Source organism: Typopeltis vanoorti, chromosome 1 (genome assembly GCF_054136105.1).
Source record: "Typopeltis vanoorti isolate ZY-2024b chromosome 1, IOZ_Tvanoo_1.0, whole genome shotgun sequence".
Taxonomy (NCBI): Eukaryota; Metazoa; Arthropoda; class Arachnida; order Uropygi; family Thelyphonidae; genus Typopeltis; species Typopeltis vanoorti.
Window position 1 is genome coordinate 14,770,661 of NC_143549.1, and position 23,874 is coordinate 14,794,534.

The 23,874-nt window shown below is 37.1% G+C and overlaps 1 protein-coding gene across 1 annotated transcript in view; it reads left to right on the forward strand.

Annotated features, from left to right (window-relative positions):
* The first annotated feature begins 250 nt into the window (after nt 1-250).
* Nucleotides 251-23,874, forward strand: part of LOC150109801 (lysophosphatidylcholine acyltransferase 1-like) — a 424,292-nt gene continuing 400,668 nt past the window's right edge. Inside the window, exons 1-4 of the mRNA XM_090396220.1 lie at nt 251-346; nt 6,463-6,608; nt 6,731-6,951; nt 13,741-13,863. Coding sequence (XP_090252346.1) covers nt 251-346; nt 6,463-6,608; nt 6,731-6,951; nt 13,741-13,863 — 586 coding nt within the window. The remainder of the gene's footprint in view (nt 347-6,462; nt 6,609-6,730; nt 6,952-13,740; nt 13,864-23,874) is intronic.

A 23,874-nucleotide genomic window follows, 5' to 3' on the forward strand; every position in this document is an offset into this window, starting at 1 on the left:
AATTGTATATCACAATCCTTTATCTTTACTTTTTTTTTTGTCTGTTTATGTATTTGTACCTTAATGCTGATATGTAACTGAATGAATATCTGTTAATTGTTTTTGACAATGTTTTTCTTTTCTTTTCTTTCTTTTTACTTTTTTCTTTTTCTTTTATGCATTTGGGCTATAATGCTAATATGTAACTAATTTATATCTAGCAAATTGTTATTGAGATAGTATTGGGAGCAGTCTACGTGAATTGAGAAATATGCCTAACAGAGTGTATTCAGATATTTCAAATTCTGCAGATATAGCAAATCCTTTTATTCATCATCTTGAACTGAAAGCCTTTGATAAAATCAAGGTAATGTTTAAAGTGCAATTTTTAAAAGCAATTTATATATTTTTTATATCAGTATTTTTTGCAAAGCATGTTCAAGAACTCATAAGAATGTGTATAATAGAGGAAATCAATATGGTCAAGTCTCACTAAAAAAACATTATATCAAATTCATTCATCATATAGCAGCTATGAAAAAAGTCTAACCAGTTAAATAGAACACTGCTAGAAAGAAAAGATTTCTGATATTTATATATTATTTATGGAAACTTATTAAAAAAACTGGTTCTCAAGACCAGAAAGATGACATACAAACAAGGGTGTAGTCGGGCCAGGGCACAGCAGGACGACGCCCTGGTACTTTTTTTTAAAACTATCAAAATTTTTAAATTCATTATAATAAATTATAAGAATTATAATAATGAGACTTATCATGCATTTCCAGCTTTCAGTCAAAAAATAGCAGCTTGCCGCTCTTGTCATTTTCGTTTCAGAAAACAAGGCAATCTCTCTGCCATATAGCCGTAGCAATAATAATAATAATAATAATAATAATAATAATAATGCCACACTTCGTACTTTGGATTTTTGTTTCCAAGGTAGACCCCTGGCACTATTTCTTTTAGGACTACACTCCTGCATACAAATGCTTTTTTACATTGTAATATGGAAATGTTGTTGTTGTTGTTTATATATTATTATTATTATTATTATTACCACCCCAAGACCTCATGGAGTCAAAGACTCATCTGGGAGGTCCTTTTATCACACACACACAGCTCCACAGCTCATCATACTGTGTTTGAGGCAAGGCATTCCAATAATTCACAACTCTGCACGAAAAAAACCTGCCTCCCACTCCCCTACTCACACCCTCTTTATACAGTTTCCAGGGATGACCTCTGGTTCTCCCCTGATCTCCTACTATTCTCTGTAAAACTTCTCCAGCATCGATCCTATAACAACCCCTTACCAACTTTTGGTCTCTATCATATCTCCCCTCTTCCTCCTGTCCACCAGACTCTGCAAGTTACAACTTCTCAATCTTTCCTCATACTCGACATTCCAGAGGTATAAACTTTTTTTTTCGTGAAGTGGTGCATGGCTGCCCATTTTATGCAATAATCTTCAGGAGGATAGGTAAAACTCTATCTATCTTCTTGAAGAATAAGAATTTCATATTCATACATTATAAATACATGTATTTATTATTATTATTATTACATCCTCCATGGAGCTGACAGACTCATCGTGGGAGGTTCATTCAACTGACAACATATTTATCATATAGAATCTTAAAGTCCTTAACACTCCTTGCATTAACAACACATTCTGGCAATGCATTCCATTCACTGACATTTCTCCATGTAAATAATCTATTCCTCACACCCCCTTCACCACACTTTCACATAACTTCCAGGAATGACTCTGGTTCTTTTCCTCTCACCTTTTACTATTTTTATAATCCCCTCTGGATTAATCTGATAAAATTCTCTCACTAACTTAAATGTCTCTATCATATCACCTCTCTTCCTCCTACCCCAAACTCTGCAATCGACATCTCTTCAACCTCTCTCCATAGTCAGCATTCCAAACTTCTGATATTGTCTTAGTCACTGTTCTATGGACCATCTCCAATGTCTCCACATCACACTGAAAACCAGGTGACCAGATTTGAGTGCAGTAGTCTAAGTGTGGTCTAACCAGTCCAACCACTGTATAAGGCACAACCAGGAAGTGGTTGTGCCTTATACAGTGGCACAACCACTTCCTTATCCTTACTTTTAGAGTACTTCTTATCATAGCAGCACTACGATGCACCACCTTTGCAACACTAGTAATATACCCTCTAAACTGCAGTCTACAGTCAACAAATCACTCCCAAATCTCTAATCTCATCCACTACCTGCAGTACAGCACCATCGATATAGTACACAGACTTATATTTCTGCACTTCAAAATGCAACACCTTGCACTTATTGATATTAAAACTACATCCCCAATTTTTTGTCCAAGTAAAAAGTCTGTTCAAATCTTCCTGAAGGGATTCAGCATCAGTGCTACTTATAATTCTTCCCAATTTTGCATCATCAGCAAATAACTGAAGATCCCCAGTCAGTCCACATGATATATCATTTACAAACAAGTTAAACAGCAGGGGCCCAAGAACAGAACCCTGGGGCATGCCACTGGTTATCCTTCTTTTTTGAGACACTGTTCTATCATGCATTATTATTATTATTATTATTATTATTATTATTATTATTATTATTATTATTATTATTATTCGAACAAAGGACATCGCCAGTTTAAATGTCGCACTATACTCGCTAACAGGAAGAAAGGCTAAAGGTCACCGAGACAGCAGCGAAGTTCAAGCAAAATGAGCTGTAACAAATGCAATAAGCCATTAAGTGATAAAGGGGATGGGCCGCATTGTTCCGGATACAACAAAAAACAACACTTACGCTGTTCAGGGATCTCAGAAAGCATGTAGAAAGCAAAAGGAACCATGAAACGGACCGAATGGCGATGTCAACAGTGCCGTGAGAAAACGAAGAACAAAGACCAGACACCAAAGAAAAGTAATGATGCACATCAAGGTAAGCCACTTACGGATCCTAAAATTACAGATAACTTTGATTCACTTAAACTCATGGTGAAAGACTTATTAAATGCACACATGGAACAAAAAATTCGAGGAGTATGAACATTACACACAGTTCAATAATGAAACCTCTGAAGAAATGTTAGGAACCATGCGAGAAATAAAGATGAAATTAACAGTAGCGATAGAAACGCAAGAAACACTTCAACATGAAAATCAAGATTTGTGAAAGAAGTAAACACACTCAAGTGTCAAACGAAACACATGCTACAAAAAGAAAGAAAAAAAGAACTTCAAATTGAGGGAATAACAAAAGAAAATACAGAAGATTTAAGCAACATAATGCAACTGATCGGCAGCAAAATTGGAATTCAAATTGCAACCACAGATATCACCTATGTCAAAAAAATAAAGAGAGACTGCCACCAATCATCGCTCGTTTTACCAACAGAAATCTGAGAGACTCCATTCTTACAGCAAGCAAGAAAACAAGGCCGACAACAACGATCCTAACTGAGAAGAAACTCCCAACACCAATCTATATAATGGAACACTGGACTCCATACTTCAAAAATTTTCTATACCAAGCAATGAAGACAAAAACAGAAAAACTACAAGATCCTGTGGACAAAGAATTCCCAGATATTTTTGAGAAAGAATGAAAACACTCGAGTATACATAATTACAAGTGAATTCGACTTACACAGCCTACCAATATTATTATTATTATTATTTCCAAAGACCTCATGGAGTCAAAGACTCATCTGGGAGGTCCTTTTATCACACACACATCTCATCATACCGTGTCTTAAACACACTCTAACTCCTTGCAGACACCACACTCTCAGGCAAGGCATTTCAATCATTCACAACTCTACACAAAAAAAACCTGCCTCTCACTCCCCTACTCACACCCTCTTTATACAGTTTCCAGGGATGACCTCTAGTTCTCCCCTGATCTCCCACTATTCTCTGTAGAACTTCTCCACCATTAATCTTATAACAACCCCTTACCAACTCGTAGGTCTCTATCATATCTCCCCTCTTCCTTCTCTCCTCCAGACTCTGCAAATTACGTCTTCTCAATCTTTCCTCATACTCAACATTCTAGAGGTCAGAACTTAGTCAGTCGTCTTTGGAACCTTTCCAACATCTCTTCATCCTTCTGAAAACCTGGTGATCAAATCTGGGCACAATAGTCCATGTGTGGCCAAATCAAAGCCTTATACAATGGAACAAGAATTTCCCTACTTCTACACGTCAGTGTCCTCCGCATCATTCCCAGAAGTCTTTGTGTTGTCTTCACAATTTTTGTGATGTGTTCCCTAAATTTTAGATCCTTATCCACTATCACCCCCAGATCTCTTATTTCCTCTACCTCCAACAATATATTCTCACCACGCATAAATTCTGCATCTCATCTTTGTTTTCCAAATTTTAAAACCTTACATTTTGCAACATTGAACTCACATTCCCATTTGCTTGCCCAATCACTCAATTTATTCAAGTCTTCTTGCAAGGTCACAACATCTTCACTACCCTTTATGGTTCGTCCCAACTTTGCATCATCTGCAAACAACTCAATATCTCCATCCAAATCTTTGCCAATATCATTAATATATAAGTTAAATAGTAATGGCCCTTAAACAGACCCCTGAGGCACTCCATTAGTGACTTTCCTTTTCCTGGATATCGCACCCCCATACACAACTTGTTGATACCTATCAGAGACCAGTCTCCAATCCAATGCACTAATCTAATATCCAACCCCATCTGCTCTAGTTTGACTGTCAACTTATCATGAGGTACTCTATCAAAAGCCTTTGCGAAATCCAAGTATATTACTGTGTATCCTTCTCCTCTGTCCAAGGAAGCAATCACTTTATTGTAATAAGTAAATAGATTACTAAAACATGACCTCCCTTTAACAAATACATGCTGTCCATCAAAAATTATACCATTGTTGTCAACCCAACTCTGGATCCTAGCTCTCGCAAGCTTCTCCAACAACTTAACCACAACACCTGACACAGAGATAGGCCTATAGTTTGATGCTTGAGTTCGATCACCTCCTTTATGAAGTGGCACAATCTTGCCCTCCTTCCACTCTTTAGGAACTTGACCAAGTGCAAGACTGTAACTATGAGTGGGTTTTCTGTATATAGAGATTTTAAATCTATCAGAGCATCATGTAAGAAATACATACAGGAATGGAAGACAGTTATTTTGTTCTAGTTCGGCAGTGAATTTTATATTAGAATGCTGGTTTTTATGATGATGGACACACATCTGTCATGGAGTTTCTTCATCATCTTAACAACCAGCATTCTAATATAAAATTCACTGCCAAAATAGTACAAAATAACTGCCTTCCATTCCTGGATGTATATCCTACACGATGCTCTGATAGATTTAAAATCTCTATATACAGAAAATCCAGTCCTACCAACAGATATCTCCATTGTCAATCTCATCACTTTCCACCACAAAAGCTCGGACCTATTTCTACCTTAGGACACAGAGCACGCTCTCTTTTAAATGAACCAGATGAGCTCAAAAAAAAGAAATTAATCACCTTTCTCTTATCTTTAAACAAAATGGATATTCTGAAAAAACGATTAAGAAATTTCTTATGGATCCTCCTAGGTAGTGTACTACGGAAACTACTGATTTTAAAGGTAGCATCTCAAGACCTTACATTAGTTCAGTCTCCAATAAATTAGTTAAAGTCCTTAAAAAATGCAACATGAAGACATTTTTCACTACACTCCCTAAAGTCCGTTCTCTTATAAGCCATCTGAAGCCTATTCATCACAACCTGAAATATCCAGGTGTTTACAAGTTGTGGTGCGATTATAATATTTCTTATTTTGGACAGACCAAGAAACCTGTTGAACTTCGTATAGAGGAGCATAAGAGAGACATCTCCTATAAAAGATCACATGCATCTGCCCTATCCAGTCATGTTCTTTTCTCAAACAATCCTCATAATGATCTACAGAGTCACTCAGTTTGCTGGGATAAATCCGTAAACATTTTTCACTGCAGTGATGAGTTTGAAAGGAAAATCATGGAGTCCAGGGAAATCCTCCTTAATCCTGAATATTTGAACAGCAATTTGAGTTACAAGATCCCTGATAGTCATGCTGCAGTTGTTCAATACTGGCATTCATGAGAACGTGCAAGCTTGCATGCAACAAACAATAGCGCATTAGATAGAACAACTTGAAAAATACAACGTTTTTGTGTCAATTATGTATTGCATTTTTTTGCCTGTAATTCTCAGTTTTTTGTAACTTCAATTTTTATTACTGTGTTATACCTTTAGTGGATACCTGAAGAAGGCTGTAAAAGGCTGAAACTAGTTGTATCATTTGAATTAAAACTTCATATTTTATCTCGGTTTAAGACATTAAATATTTATTCTTTAAAAAAAAATTATATATATATATATATATATATATATATATATATATTTTTTTTTTTTTTTTTTTTTTTTAAATTTATTTATTTGTTTTTTTTTAATTCTTAGGTAATAGTAATGACTGTGACTGTATTTCCAATTCGTTTAGTCCTGATGCTACTATTCTTATCAGTGGCTTGGTTGTGTGCAGTGATTGGTCTTGTGGGTCTTTCTGAACATCAATTGCGCCAAAAGCCAATGAGTGGTTGGAGAAGGTAAATTAGACACATTTTAATTAATTAAATGTTAACATAATATTATAATTTAAATTCTTGTTTTCTGATTTTGTTTTGTTAAAATTTATATTGATAATTTAAAAATCTTTTTTTTTCTTCAGATATTACCTGAAACCATTGATTTGCTTCAATCTACGGTTGATGTTTATAATTGGGGGATGGCACTGGGTGAGAGTGAAAGGCAAACAGGCTTCTCCTAAAGAAGCTCCAATTCTTACTCTTGCTCCCCATTCCAGCTTATTTGATGTTTTACCTGTTATACTTTTGGGTGCCCCTTCATTAGTTGCCAAATATGAAGCTAAAGAAACTCCTTTATTTGGAAGTAAGCCTTGCTAATATATTAAATCATACATTTTTACGTTTCAAAATGAAGTGATTGATTAATTAATATTGCTTTGACAGCCTTTAATGTTATTATTATTATTTTTAACATCTGACCTCAATAGAGTCAGAGATTTATCATGGGAAGTACACACTATTGCACACAATGCTTATGCAACCGTTCTTTAAACTGATTCAATGTGTCTACATTCACAACACAGGCAATTCATTCTGCACACCAACAACTCTCTACACACTATTGTTTATATGTCTCAATCACATACTCCCCCCTTCCTCCATTTCACAAGACTTTGCAACATACATTCTCTCAATCTGTCCTCGTACTCCACATTTCAAAAACCATTGACCACCTCTGCAAATGAGAGAAATTGAGAGCAGTAGATGATGGAGAGGAGAGACTGACTGTAAGTGAGCAAGAGGTATATGGGGAGTTGAGTAAACTAGATGTTAATAAGGCTGTGGGATTTGATAATATATCACCAAGTATTCTGAAGAAACATATTTTTGTAATACGAGTCTTACACTCGGTCAAGTTCCTAAAGAGTGGAAGGAGGGCAAGATTGTGCCACTTCATAAAGGAGGTGATCGAACTCAAGCATCAAACTCTAGGCCTATCTCTGTGTCAGGTGTTGTGGTTAAGTTGTTGGAGAAGCTTGTGAGAAATAGGATCCAGAGTTGGGTTGACAACAATGGTATAATCTTTGATGGACAGCATGGATTTGCTAAAGGGAGGTCATGTTTTAGTAATCTACTTACTAAGTATATTACTGTGAAAGGATACGCAGTAATATACTTAGATTTCAGAAAGGATTTTGATAGAGTACCTCATGATAAATTGATAGTCAAACTAGAGCAGATGGGGTTTAATATTAGACTAGTGCATTGGATTGGAGACTGGCTATCTGATAGGTATCAACAAGTTGTGTATGGGGGAGCGATATCCAGGAAAAAGAAAGTCACTAGTAGATTGCCTCACGGGTCTGTTTTAGGGATTTTACTGTTTCACTTGTATATTGACGATATAGGTGAAGATTTGGATGGAGATATTGAGTTGTTTGCAGATGATGCAAAGTTGGGATGAACCATGAAGAGTAGTGAAGATGTTGTGGCCTTGCAAGAAGACTTGAATAAATTGAGTGATTGGGCACGGAAATAGAGATGTGAGTTCAATATTGCAAAATGTAAAGTTTTAAAATTTGGAAAACAAAGATGGGATGCAGAATTTATGCTTGGTGAGGATATATTGTTGCAGGTGGAAGAAATAAGAGATCTGGGAGTGATAGTGGATCAGGATCTGAAATTTAAGAGACACATAGCCAAAATTGTGAAGACAACACAAAGGCTTCTGAGAACGATGCGGAGGACACTGACATGTAGAAGTAGGGAGATTCTTGTTCCATTGTATATGGCTTTGATTAGACCACACATGGACTATTGTGCCCATAGTTGGTCACCGGGTTTTCAGAAGGATGAAGAGATGTTGGAAAGGATCCAAAGGCAATTGACTAAGGTAGTGTCTGACCTCTGGAATGTCGAGTTTGAGGAAAGAGTGAAAAGATGTAATTTGCAGAGTCTGGTGGACAGGAGGAAGAGGGGAGATATGATAGAGACCTACAAGTTGCTAAGGGGTTGTTATAGGGTCAATGCTGGAGAAGTTCTACAGAAAATAGTGGGAGATTTCGGGAGAACCAGAGGTCATCCCTGGAAACTGTATAAAGAGATAAAGAGGGTGTGAGTAGGGGAGTGAGGGAAAGTTTTTTTCGTGCAGAGTTGTAAGTGATTAGAATGCCTTGCTTGAGAGTGTGGTGTCTGCAAGGAGTTTGAGTGTGTTTAAGACAGGGTATGATGAAATGTGTGTGTGTGTGTGTGTGTGTGTGTGTGTGTGTGTGTGTGTGTGTGTGTGTGTGTGTGTGTGTGTGTGTGTGTGTGTGTGTGTGTGTGTGTGTGTGTGATAAAAGGCCATCCCAGATGAGTCTTTGACTCCATGAAGTCTTTGGGTGGTAATAATAATAATAAATCTTCTCTGAACCCTTTCCAACTTATCCTCATCACCATGAAAACCCAGTAACCAAATCTGTGCAGAGTAATCCATATGAGGCCTGATCAACGCATTATAACCTCTCTATTTCTGCATATCAGGTTCTCTGCATCATTGCCATTATGTGATGTGATGTCTTCACAACTTGTGCAATGTGCCCCCCCCCTGAATTTCAGGTCCTTGTCCACCATCACTCCTAGATTTCTCATCTCCTCTACTTCCTTTAAAGTTTCTCCACCAAGTGTATACTTCGCATCCCATCATTGTTTGAAAACCACTTTGCAACATTGAACCAATAGTTCCACTTACTTGCCCATTCATACAATGTATTCAAGTTTGTAAAGTTCTTGTAAAGTTCTCTTGAAAAGTTCTTGATTTACTTTAACAAAATGGTAATGGCAATTTTCTTATGGCTTATGTGAAGGTAAATGATATGTTGTTTTATAAAATGCTTTACTAAATAAATGCTTTTGCAGGCTGCCTGCAGTTTAATTATGCCATTCTATTTCATATGTGCAATATGAAATATTACACATATGAAAAATTATTGGGATCAAAATTATTTGGTCCAAAAATTATTGGGATCACTGAGATGTGGTTGACAGAAGAGGATATAATAACAGGAATAGAAGTCACTGGGTACAGTAGTTTTTGGCAGGATAGGAAGGGAAAGTGTGGTGGTGGAGTACTGCTTATAATAAGTGATGACCTATGTCCTCTGAGAGTGGAGACATTGGAAGGCAGTGACACTAATGATTTTGAAAGCATATGGTATGAGGTAGAGGTGGGCAAGACAGGATATTTAGTGGGGTGTTGCTACAGACCCAGGAGTGCAGAGAGTGGGGACCAGGAAATGTTTAGACAGTTGAGTTTGGCATGTGCAAGAAGAATGATTATTATGGGAGATTTTAACTAGAGTAGTATAAACTGGGGAGACAAAGATGCATGTAGCAATAAGGGAATGGAATTTCTAGAATTCTTGAGGGACACATGTCTTAGGCAACATGCAATAGAGGGAACAAGAGGTTCAAGAGTTTTGGATTTGATTATAGCATCAGAAGAGTTGATAATAACTGAGATGACATCTCTCCCACCCGTTGGAGAGAGTGACCATATGGTTTTGACTTGGAAAATGAATTGACATGCAGGAGTATCAAAGAGATGGGAACATATGTGGAATTATAAGGCAGGTGATTATAATAGTCTTAGATGTCAACTTGGGGAAGTTTCATGGAGGGAGGAATTGGAAGGCCAGTATATCATTAGTGTGGGAAATTATGAAAGAATATTTGTTAGCAGCAATGGTAAGTTGTATACTACGAGTGAACAAGAGGACACATTTTGGAGTAAAGTGATTGACAAACAATATTAAACAGGAATTGCATATGAAAAAGAGGCTGTGGAAAAGATATAAGGAGACAGGAGAAGAGAAGATTCATGAAGAGTATAAGTCACAGGCCAGAAGAGTGACTAGTATGGTAAGGAAGACGAAACTGGAATATGAGAGGAGATTAGCCCTAAGATCCAAAGAAAATCCTAGGGAGTTTTTTAAATATGTGGCCAGTAGGACATTAATGACTGTGGAAAAATGATATTATGGGATATAAAGGGAATAGAGTGACTGATACAGCGGACATAGTAGAATTGTTCAATGAACATTTTATTGGAGTATTTCATCCTGGAGGCACCAGTTTTAATCCTAGGGAGATAGGGCAGGTTCAAGGGTTAGTACAGGAGGAGAGTGTGTTTCAAATACTTAGTACTCTGGATGTCGGTAAAGCTGTGGGACTGGATGGTATTTCACTATGAGTGCCATTGCATAAGGGGGGGGGTAGCACACTGGAAGTGTCTAATTATAGACCAGTTTGTGTGTCATCAGTAGTTAGTAAGATCTTGGAGAAAGTAGTGAAGGACCGTATACAGCATTGGGCAGATGAGGGTAATGTTATCTGTGAGAGTCAACATGGATTTGTGAAAGGGCGCTCTTGTTTTAGCAATATGCTAGCCTTTTATGATAAAGTTACAAGAGCATTAGATGAGGGAAAGTCATATACTGCCATTTTCTTAGACTTAGCAAAGGCATTTGACAGGGTGCCACATGATAAGCTGATATTTAAGATGCAGCACATGGGTCTGGATGTCAGATTGGTCAACTGGATTCAGGATTGGCTGTCCAATAGGTATCAGAGAGTTGTGTATGGTGGGGCAGTTTCAAGGAATCAGAGTGTTAAAAGTGGAGTCCCACAGGGATCAGTACTGGGAACCTATATTGCTCAACCTTTATATCAATGACATTGTCAGTGGACTTCAAGGGGAAATTCAGTTGTTTGCAGATGATGTTAAGCTTGGAAGTATTATTAGTAATAGTGCAGATGTGGCAGCCCTGCAAGAGGATTTGAATAAGCTAGATAGATGGGCAAATGAATGGGGGTACGGTTTAATGCAGCAGAATGTAAGGTCTTGAGGTTTGGGAAACATCGATGGGACACTGCATACTCTATGGGAGGAGTTATACTAGAGGAAGTAGGGGAGACAAGAGATCTGGAGGTTGATGATTGATAGAAACCTGAAATTTAGGGGACATATTGCAAAGGTAGTGAAGGTAACACAGAGGATTGCTGCACTAATGAGAACAACACTGACCTGCAGAGATAAAAGTTATCATTCCATTGTATAAGACCCTGATCAGACCACACTTGGACTATTGTTCTCAGATGTGGTCCCCAGTATTTGAAGATGATAAATTAAATGTGGAAAGAATAACAAAGATGGTTTCAGGACTGTACAATGATAGTTATAAGGATTGGCTGAGGGAATGTGGACTGCAGAGTTTGGTGGATAGAAGAAGGAGAGGTGATATGATTAAGACTTTTAAACTGTTGAGAGGTGGTTACAGGGTTGACACTGGGAAGTTCTTTCGCTTGGTTGAACAGCGGGAAGGAGTGATGACAAGAGGCCATTCCCGGAAGTTATGAAAGGAAACTGTGAGCAAGAGGGTGAGGAGTGGTTTCTTTGCATGGAGGGTGGTTGAACCATGGAATGCATTGCCTGATGGAGTAGTGAGAGCAAGAATGGTCAATGAGTTCAAGGAGTGTTATGATAGACTTTGTGTTTCTTAGGGGGGGGAGCCCTCCCCTCGATGAGTCTTGATAGACTTTGTGTTTCTTAGGAAGGACCTCCCACGATTAGTCCATGGAGGCCTGAATAATAATAAGAATTATAAATTCAACATTCTATTCTCTTTTCATCAGATTGCCATATTTTACAATGCTTATTGCAACAATATTAAACAGGAATTGCATATGAAAAAGAGGCTGTGGAAAAGATATAAGGAGACAGGAGAAGAGAAGATTCATGAAGAGTATAAGTCACAGGCCAGAAGAGTGACTAGTATGGTAAGGAAGACGAAACTGGAATATGAGAGGAGATTAGCCTTAAGATCCAAATTGTTGTATAATTGTTCAATGAACATTATATTGGAGTATTTCCTCTGGGAGGAGTCAGTTTTAATCCTAGGCAGGTTCAAATGTTAGTACTGGAGGAGAGTGTGTTTCAAATACTGATGTTTCAAATTCCAACTGTTTCAATTTGTTTTATTTTATTAATTTTTTTTTTATGTGACTTTCACCTGCAAAAAGATTTATATGTAAATATATAGTACATTCATACAATGGATGGGTAGAGGATTTTTTTTTTCTATTTTTATTGATTTTTATCATTTCTTTTTTGTATTTTTATTCAGTTTTACCTGGTATGGAAACCTTGCTCTAGAGCAGTGATTTTCAACCTTTTTCCACTTGTGTATCCCTTTTAAACCCATTTCTATAAATTGTACCCCTTGTTTTTAAAATAGATGTTTATATAGAGGTAATGAGTTGGGAAAGGTAAATTACTACTAAAAGTACAAACCACAGATTTAATTTTACAATATTAGTAACACAGAAATAAGTATAGCTTCATGTTAAATATTAATAATGATGATCAAGTATTTAACAAACTTTTGATTTATTATTATTAAAAATAATATTTAATATTTATATGTGTTATCTGAAAAGTCTGTAATTATTGGTATACAGATCACTAGCTGATTGATACATTGTTGGTGAGCTCATTGAACTTGCTTTGATGCACTTAATTTCTTGAAATCAGGCTCAAAAGATGCAAGATACAGTCTTAAATCTGGACTTGCATTAAGCTTGTTGCAGTACTTATTTTTTATGAAGGTGTAAGAAGAAAAATCTCTCTCCACTAGTTCAGTATTAGTAAATGGCAAGAGGTATTTGAGTTCCTTCTCACTGAGCTGTTCGTATTCCTCATCTACCCGAAAGGTAATAAGATGCTTTCTTTTAAAATCAGAATTTAATGAAGAATCAGTTAAAAGTTCCAAATAACTGCTCTTTTCATTGATTGATAGTTTAGCTACTTTGAAGAATTCTTCATCAAAGGTATCTGCAATCCAATTGTTTTCTTTTCCACGTTGAGGAAAGTACTTATAAAAGGACACTTTGAGACCTTCCAAGTGACTTAAAATATTCTCTTTAACGTTTTGGGATAGGTGCAAGTCATTCTCAGGTAAGAAGTTGTGCAGAGTTTCAAAAACCTCAGGCTGAACTCTTTCAATACATCTTTCCAAAAGTCCAATTTTTCAATCATTGACTCAGTTTTGTTGGCTACTTTGAATATAGTGATTGAGCTGTTTTGAAGTCCCAAGTTGAGTTTGTTTATTTCTAGAAAAATATCTGATAAATATGCAAGACTTTGAAGCCAATCACTGTCATGAAACTTTGGAGCAAGATGGAAACGATGGTCTTGAAAAAAATAATCTGGACTTCACATCTATGTTCAAACAGCCATGTAAGTACTTTACCACGAGATAGCCACCTTACCTCTGTATGCAAAAGTAATGTGCTGTGAAGGCTGTTCATTTCTTCACACAGCGCTTTAAACAATCTGGAGTTTCATGGTTGTGACTTAATAAAATGTTCAACTTTTACCAGCCTCATTAAGATCATCTTTCAGTTCACTAGGAAGAGGCTTGAATGCAAGAGTCACTTGGAGTCACTGTTTCATTCTATGAATGCAACAGTGACTCCATGGTACATGGGGAGCTACTTCTTTAACTCGGCCACGTAGGCCTATAAAACAACCTGACATAGACTTGGCTGTGTCAGTGCATACACCACAACAATTCAACCAACTAATGTCATTTTCAATGAAATAACCATCAATCACATTAAAAATATCTTCACTTGTGGTATGCTCTGTCAATGGGTAACAAAGGGTTTTCCTCAGTTTCATTTTCTGTCAAGTACCTCACGATGACAAGCAAAATAGATAAATCAGCAACATGTACACTTTCATCGACCTGGATGGAAAAGAATTTGCTTTTTTTAATTCTATCTATTACTGCAGCTTCAACATCGTCAGATATATCTTGAATTCTTCAAGACATTGCATTGTTTGAAAAAGAGATAGTATTGATTTTGGGGACATGTTCTTCCCCAAACATTCAAAAACTGTGTCCTTAATACAAGGAAAATTAAATTTTCAGCTATGGTGTGGATTTTACAACATTTAGCTATGCGATAAGCAATATGGTAGGAAGCCTCAACTACATTCTCATTATCTTTCTTTCCTGATGTCATGTATGAAGTTACATTTGGATGCTTTTCTAAGTACTGAAAATAATGTATTTCTTTGTTTTTATACATAGGATGTTTAGTTTCTAAATGTCACCTGAGTAGAGAGGGTTTCATGCAACTGTTGGATAATACTTCCCCACACACACAACACACAAAAGGTTAGGACATTCATCATCCCCTACAAATGAAAACCCATATTTAATATACTCTTCATAATATTTCCTTTTCTTCTGTGTAGTACCTGAGGCACGTGCCTTTGTACTATTTCCCAGTTGGGTTACTCATAGCAAATAGAAGTCAGTGGAAGGTGTGTTATTGCAAAGGTCACTTGATTGTTCTGGAAAGGAGGATGGGTGACAAAAGTGGTGACATGGGTGACATGAACTGTGCATAATGATTGGTAAAAGAGTAGTTTGGGGAGGAGTTCGTAGCCACACACACACTCTTCAATCATCATTTGCTAATGTGAGCTAGTTTTGGAGTGTCTTCATTAGCGGTGATTCAAAGTTAACATTTATTATTCCATAACTAATGTTTTGCATTTTGTTCATTTTACTTGTTTTTCCGCCATTACCAATTATTTTTCGTGTACCACTGAACAGCCCAGCACGTACCCCCAGGGGTCCACTGGTTGGGAACCAGTGCTCTAGAGACAAAACATGGAAATTTTTTTAAAGTAGCTTCAGGCCTCCATTAAACAATGTGATGGTCTCACACTGTGCAATGAAACTCACCTGCTGCCTAAAGACAATCGCAATCCATTCCCACAGTGGGATTCGAACACATGGCCTTTTGGTTGGACAGTAAATATGCTAACCACTTGGCCAAACAGACTGGTCTTTATGGGTTATTGTGATTTTTTTAATATACCAACAAGAAAATTTGACTCATTTGACCTATTTTAATATTATTACTACACAAACATCTTCTTGGAGCCCAAAAACTTAGGGAAGGCCAATACCATCCATTAATTATTCGCACAGTATGTGAATAATTAATTATGTCTTTATGTCTTTCCTTAAAATAATTCATTGACCATTCACTCACAACTACCACAAAAGCTCATGGTGGCTGTGATTGATTGAAAATCTACTCTACTCATTTACTGTCACCCTCCAAGCAAAACTTATAGTCTCATATCCTCGTTAACCTCTTACTCAACTTCAGGAGGCAATCCCTTGTTCTCTCCTGTTGTCATTATCACGTATTGAAACATTTCTTCAGCATCTGCTCTATAAAACCCTTTATAATAACTTTTTTTGTTTCTATGAAATCCTCTAATTTTTGTCTGTTACCTATACTCTCTGTCCACAGACCTTCCCTCTATTTTTATAGGAATGACTGTTCTCACATATCTTCTGCAGACCAGTGACCATTTTTGCATTTGCTTCATTTCATTATCCCTAGATGACTAAATCTTCTCACAGCAATTCAAATGCAGGTAATATAAAGCCTTATAAGGAGGGATAATAACTTCCTCATTAATTCTTGCTGTTTAAGAGATACTTGTGCCATAAGAGGTTTCTTTAAATTAACATGAAAAACACAAGGAATAAGTAATACTTTTTATTTAAGCCATATATTTCAGCATGAATATTACAGGTCGTCATTAGTGGTGTTAATAGTTAATTACAAAGTAGAATGAAAACAATGGATTGATTTGAAAAAGTAAGAGCCATGCAGTGTTATCCATAAAACAATGTAATAGTATAATTGATGCAATCAATATTAATTAATCATTAGCTATTGAAAAATATTGATGTGTAATTAAAAATGGTGGCTGTATTTCTAAGACTTCTGGAAATCTCCTTAATACTATTAAGGAGATTTCTAGACATTTGAGAGGATGCTGAACAGAATTGTATTATATATGGTGCATATCAGGATAGGCATGAACTGATGACAAAAATAAGACAGTGGCTGATGTATAACCATCACAGAGTATACCATATAGTGGAGTCGAATCTCAAAAAAGACAGAAGACTTGTGCCAAAAGAACCATGTCCTTGGACTACTACATGTTAATTTTTTTTCACAGTATTGATTACAACACAGAATGGTAAGAAAATAATTAATATGTATTAACTTATTAGCTGATATTTCGCTAGTATTATATCCAGCATCTTCAGAGCACAAGAGCAGTTTGTCACAGCATATGAAACACAGTATCCAGGAAGGGCAGACAGTTATTAGCTTCGTGTTCCATTGTGAAGTGAATTTTAGAATATTGGCTATTTAAGTGCATTAAAAGTGTTTCCAGTGTGTCTAGACCACATGGCTAAATAGCAAACACATCATCAACATAGTGTAGCTAAACCGCTGGTTTGAGAGTAGCTGTATTCATAGCTAGCTTTTCCAAGTGTTTCTATGTAGCAATTTACTAAAGGGGAAGAAAGGGGTGAGCCCATTTCTGTCCCATCTAGTCATTTATATACTTTTCTTTTCCATGCAGAATAACCTGCATGTACTGTAAATTTAAATAGTTCAAATATTTCTGGGAAAAATGTGACTTTAGCCAATCAATATGGTACATGTGTAAAGAATGAAGTAATATCAAAACTAATTATTACGTCTGAACTTTTTAAGATATAGTTTTCTAAAATACTTTTTGGTTGAACAGAATTTTTAACAAAAAAGGGTGAATTATTTGTTTTGTTGAGAGCGGCTAGTAATTTAGCTAAATGTTTAGCAAGTGTTTATGTGTGGAATTGTTTATAATATCCACAATAGGGCATGGGGGGGGATATACCTTGTTTGTGAATTTTAGATGCTCAATATATTCTGGGTGTTTCAACATGAAAAGGCTTCAGTTTGCTTCTTTTGGCCAGGAAGTACCTTTTTTTCAATGATTTGCAAACTTTATTCTTTTGAGAGTTAGTCAGATCATGATTGATGATTTGGTATGTAGAAAGATCTTGTAAAAGTATGAGCAATTTGCTTTCATATTGAACTAAATTCATCACTGCAGTTACATTACCTTTGTCTGCTTTAGTTATAATATTGTTATTATTGTATAGCTCTTTTAAACTCTTTTAAAGCACTGATTTCCTTTTTTTTGGGACATTGTCGCAAAAAAAGGAAATGAACATAAATGAATGAACAGAAAAAATATTAGCTAATAAGTTTATTATTATTATTATTATTATTATTATTATTATCAACATTTGACCTCCATGGAGTCGGAGACTAAACGTGGGAAGTACTCACTATTGCATACAATGCTCATCCAACTGTGTCTTAAACTGATTCAATGTGTCTGCATCCAGAACACACTCAGGCAATGCATTCCACTCACCAACCACCTTCCATGCAAAGAACCCTGCTTCTCACTCCATTGCTCACACCCTCCTTATACAGTTTTTCTAGCAATGTCTTGTTCTATTCCCCTCTCCCATTCTATGAAAAATCTCTTCCATGTCTACCTGATAACAACCCCCTGACCACCTTATATGTCTCAATCATACCCCCCCCCCCTCTTCCTCCTATTTACAAGGCTCTGCAACTTACATTCTCTCAATCTGTTCTTGTACTCCAAATTCCAACGACCACTGACTACCTTTGTGAATCTTCTCTGTACCCTTTCCAACATATCTTCATCACCATGAAAACCTAGTGACCAAATCTGTATACAATAATTCATATAAGGCCTGATAAAGGCCTTATACAATGAAATCATAACCTCTCTATTTCTGCATGTCAGGGTTCTCTGCATCATTGCTATTATTCGATGTGATGTCTTCACAACTTGTGCAATGTGGCCCCTGAATTTCAGGTCCTTGTCCACCATCACTCCTAGATCTCTCATCTCTACTTCTGTTAAAATTTCCACACCAAGTGTATGCTTTGCATCCCATCGTTGCTTACCAAATCTCAAAACCTTACACTTGGCAATATTGAACTGACACTTTCCTGTCCATTCATGCAATCTATTCAAGTCCTCTTGTAAGGCATTAACATTAGCCTGACTGTGCATTGCTCTCCCCAGTTTATTATCATTCTGTGTTATAATCAATACTGTGAAAATAAATTAAAATGATTGCCAACATAACTCACCAGAGAGAGCTAGAAGAGACCAGTTTAATTCGTACATTAATGACATTAGGATAGAATGAGGATGGAGGAATATCTAGTCATTTGCCAATAATATTAAATCCAGGAGGTCAATAGTTAACAAAGGTGATATGGAGAAAATGAAGGTAATTTAAAAAGAGGGAGCAGGCTTGGCAAAAGATAATGGCTACCAGTTCAATGTGGCAAGTATGTTGCACAGCTAGAACTGGATGAGAAACTGATGGCAGATTATGCATTGGAGATTGATAGTGGAACGAACTGAAGTCCAGAGGATGAATTGCTAAAGTGAAAAAAGCAACTCCAAGAATTGCTTATATATTAAGAAATAAATCAGAAAACCAAGGAATAAATAATATTATTTATTTAAGGCCATATATTTCATATATTATAGGTTATCATTAGTGGTGACAATAACTAATTTCAAAGAACAATGGTAACAATGGATTGATTTGAAAAAGTAAGCACTCTGTGATGTATACATGAAAACAATGGTATAACTGAAGAAATATTGCAATATTAATTGAAAATTTATTTATCACTAGGTTAGACTATAATAGATTTAGTTTAATCCTTTATCCCAGTGAGAGCAAACAAAGTTTGTGCCTGAAAATATCTTCAGGACTAAATATAGTGTTGTACTATCTTATCCAGTAAGTAGTGCAACACCAAGGCAACTCGTGGCAAAGGTGGAGCAAGCTACCAGGCACTTCTAACCCAGTATCTCCCATAATGCAAAACACATTTCCTATGTGGATATGTATACTGTTATGCATTAAAGGGATTGGCCATCTACCCAGACTAGTTTCGACCTTTATTGAGGTCTCTTCAGTGGGAGCCAGGCCCAGAGCTGGAGATACCAGGCAGAAGCAGTAGCAAGTCATCTGTACCTATGGGAGTTGCCAAAAGGTTTATCACCTTTTTTTTAAAAATTACTCTGGATTTAGAGAAAGATGTTGAAAATTTATTTATCACTAGGTTAGACTATAATAGATTTAGTTTAATCCTTTATCCCAGTGAGAGCAAACAAAGTTTGTGCCTGAAAATATCTTCAGGACTAAATATAGTGTTGTACTATCTTATCCAGTAAGTAGTGCAACACCAAGGCAACTCGTGGCAAAGGTGGAGCAAGCTACCTCAATAGAAGAGACCTCAATAAAGGTCGAAACTAGTCTGGGTAGATGGCCAATCCCTTTAATGCATAACAGTATACATATCCACATAGGAAATGTGTTTTGCATTATGGGAGATACTGGGTTAGAAGTGCCTGGTAGCTTGCTCCACCTTTGCCACGAGTTGCCTTGGTGTTGCACTACTTACTGGATAAGATAGTACAACACTATATTTAGTCCTGAAGATATTTTCAGGCACAAACTTTGTTTGCTCTCACTGGGATAAAGGATTAAACTAAATCTATTATATTGCAATATTAATTATTCATTACCTATTTAAAAAAAATTACTGATGTGTGATTAAAATAAGTACCTTTTCATATCTTAGATAGAGACAAGTTTGGATGAAGTAAGGCCTCAGTGCTTTCTTTAAACACGTTTTCAAATTTATTATTATTATTATTATTATTATTATTATTAACACCCCCAAGGAGTCCGAAGACTCATCGTGGGAGGACACCTATTGTAAACCCTCCATCTTCACCACTATACCGAACCTCTACTACCAATCAACAACATCAACGCCATCTACTGCCCACAACCACCACCACAGCTAGTATTTTTGTCTGTAAATTGCATGTGTTCTAAATTTATACTGACATCAGTGAAATAAATGTGTTTCAGACCATACGATATTGTGGTCTGTATCTATTCCATGCTGTGCAAGCCAGATTTTTCAGATTTGCTGTTGCTAATATAAGATTGGTGTTCTTGTATTCTCTTTTATTATTATTATTATTATTATTATTATTATTACGGGCAACTCCAAGGAGTCGATAGACTCATCGAGGGAGGCTATAACATAATGTCAAGAACAACTATTCAACATTCACACAGTATGTATGATACTTCACCTTGAACTCATTTACAGTCATGGCACCTACAACAGACTCTGGCAGCTTATTCCACTCATTCACCACTCTCCAACTAAAAAGCCTAGCTCCAACACCCTTGCTAACTACACTCTTGCCCAGCTTCCATGTCTGACCCCTAGTCCTCACACCATGAGTCTTATTCTGAAAAATATCTTCTGAATTAATCTTATAGAAACCCTTCAGTAATTTGAATGTCTCAATCATATCACCCCTTTTCTGCCTATCAACCAATTTCTGCAACCCACAAATCTTCATCATCTGGTCACTCGTCTATGGATCCTCTCCACCTCCTCCCCATCAAGAAGAAACCCTGGCGCCCATATCTGGGGACAGTAGTCTACATGGGGTCTTATCAAGGCTCGATACAGAGCAACAATAACCTGTTTATCTCTGCTTGTTAAAGTATTTTTCAGCAACCAAGTGATTTGATGAGCTGATTTTGTGATGGGCCCGCTAAACTTCAACTCCCTATCCACCAACACTCCCAAATCCCTGGCCTCGTCAATCTCCTGGCATATGGTTCCACCAATGTGATATACTGCTGCTAATCTTTTCACCCCAAAATGCATAACCTTACACTTTGCCACATTAAATTAACTTCCATTCTCCTTAGCCCAGTCCTCCAAACTATCCAAATCATCCTGCAAAATTTTGACATCCTGTGCACTCACTATTACTCTATTTTGCATCATCACCAACTTTGCATCATCAACACACAAATGAACACTTCCTCTCAGATCCTTTCCTATATCATTAATGAACAAATTGAACAGTAGTGGTCCAAGAGCAGAACCCTGCAGAACACCACTAGTCACAGGCCATCTTTTGGACTCTACTCCTGAATAAATCACTCATTGATATCTCTCCATCATCCACCCTCCTATCCATCTCACCAACCCTATATCCATCTCCATATGCTGCAGTTTACTGATTAGAATTCCATGTGGTATCCTGTCAATGGCCTTAGAAGGTCCAGTAGAATCACTGTAAACCCATTACCCTTATCCAATTCAGGCGTCACTGTGTTATAAATAGTGAGCAAGTTACTGCCCTTCACAAAACCATGCTATCCCCCATACAGTATCCCATTTTCATCAATCCAATTATATTTTCCTCTTGACTATTTTCCCCAAGTCCTTAACAACAATTCCTGCTATGCTGATCGGTCGATAATTTACAACAGCAGTATTGGAACCTCCTTTATGCAATGGAACTATTTTTCCTTCTTTCCACCCCCTCGGGACTAACCCAGACCCGAGAATCAAATTAAACAAAATGGTCAAGGGGGGCACTGACAATTCTTTAGCCGCTTCATGTACGACACGAGTTGGTATACCATCCAATCCCACAGATGTATTGACATTGAGGTTTTGTAATAGACTATTCGCCTCCACTTCATTCACCACAATTCCCATATAAGCTATTGGTTCATTCATTCCTGCAATGTCACCACCTGGATGATATACTCTTGCAAAGTGCTCGCTCAGTAATTCCACTATATCAACTGATTCGGTTACCTCCCTACCATCGGCATTCTTTAAAATCATTCTGCCATATACATTTTTTCTTTTACTTGCAACATATCAAAAAAACTGTTTGGGATTCTCTTTAGCCTGCTTGGCCAATGTTCTTTCATAATCCACTTTTGCTTTTCTTACCACACTTGTTACCCTTCTGGCCTGCGCTTTATACCATTCATGTACCTGCCGGTCACCTTTCTCCTTAAATTCCCTCCACAGTTGTTTCTTTTTTTTGCAACTCAAGCTTAATGGTGTTATTCATCCATTTAATCCCTACTTGATTTATTATTGGAACTCTAGGTATACAGTCAGCCATTGCCTCCTGCAAACCCTTCTTAACTGCCTCCCATGCACTATCACCATCCAGCCCTTGCAGTTTTACATGCCATGGCACTGAACCAATAAAACTCCTAAGCTTGTCATACTTACCAGCCTGATAATTCCACATGTACCCTGTTGTATTTGTAAATTCCACGCCTTTAGCCACCTCCCAAGTCAAGACCCTATGATCGCTCTCACCAATTGGTGGCAATGTGGTCATATTCGTTACAGCCAAATTCTCAGACGCAGTTACTAGGTCAAGAACTCTCTGACCCCTAGTATTTTTCATTACATGCTGTCGCAGATGGTTATCCCTTAATATGTGCATAAAATCCAATTCCTTCCTCCCATGTGTCCACTCCTCCTTCCAATCAATGTTACCATAGTTGAAATCTCCCATAATAATTACCCACCTTCCACTCATTTCATCAATTTGTTTATGCATATCATCTCCACCATCTATTCCATCACCTGGTCTATAGCAGCACCCAACTGTATATTTTCTTCTGCTAGTCTCAATCTCACACCAAATAGCCTCAAATGTGCTCTTTTCTCTATCCTGTTCCACTTCTATTCTCCTTGGCTGCAGCTCATCAGCTATCATCAATAACACTCATCCCCCCATTTTATTCTCCCTGTCATTCCTGAACACACCATACCCCTCACATTCAATCACACTATAACAGCTACATCATCTTCTGTCAGCCATGTTTCACTAATGCCAATAACCTGTGGGCTAGAAGTGCCAAACAAGGCCACAAATTCTTCCTTCTTGCTCCTAATATTTCTAGCATTAGTATACACGAATTGCGGAAGCCCATTTGTCACATCCCTATTTTGATGCCTGGTATTAACTATCCCATTCTGATTTGTTGTCCTTCATACTCGCTCAGGCATATTACACACATTCATACATTCAACTGTCACCCTAAAGTCTGCATATCTACCCCCCCCTCTCCCTTAACAACTCTAGTTTCCCTGATTCTGCACATCCACTTCCACTTCATTCAGCAACATTTTTTCAACTCTCCATACACCAAATCCATTCGAATTTAAACCATCCATCTTATATTATTATTATTATTATTACCACCCCAAGACCTCATGGAGTCAAAGACTCATCTGGGAAGTCCTTTTATCACACACACAGCTCATCATTTTAAACAAATTCAAACTCTTTGCAGACACCACATTCTCAGGCAAGGCATTCCAATCATTCGCAACTCTGCACAAAAAAACCTGCCTCTCACTCTCCTACTCACACCCT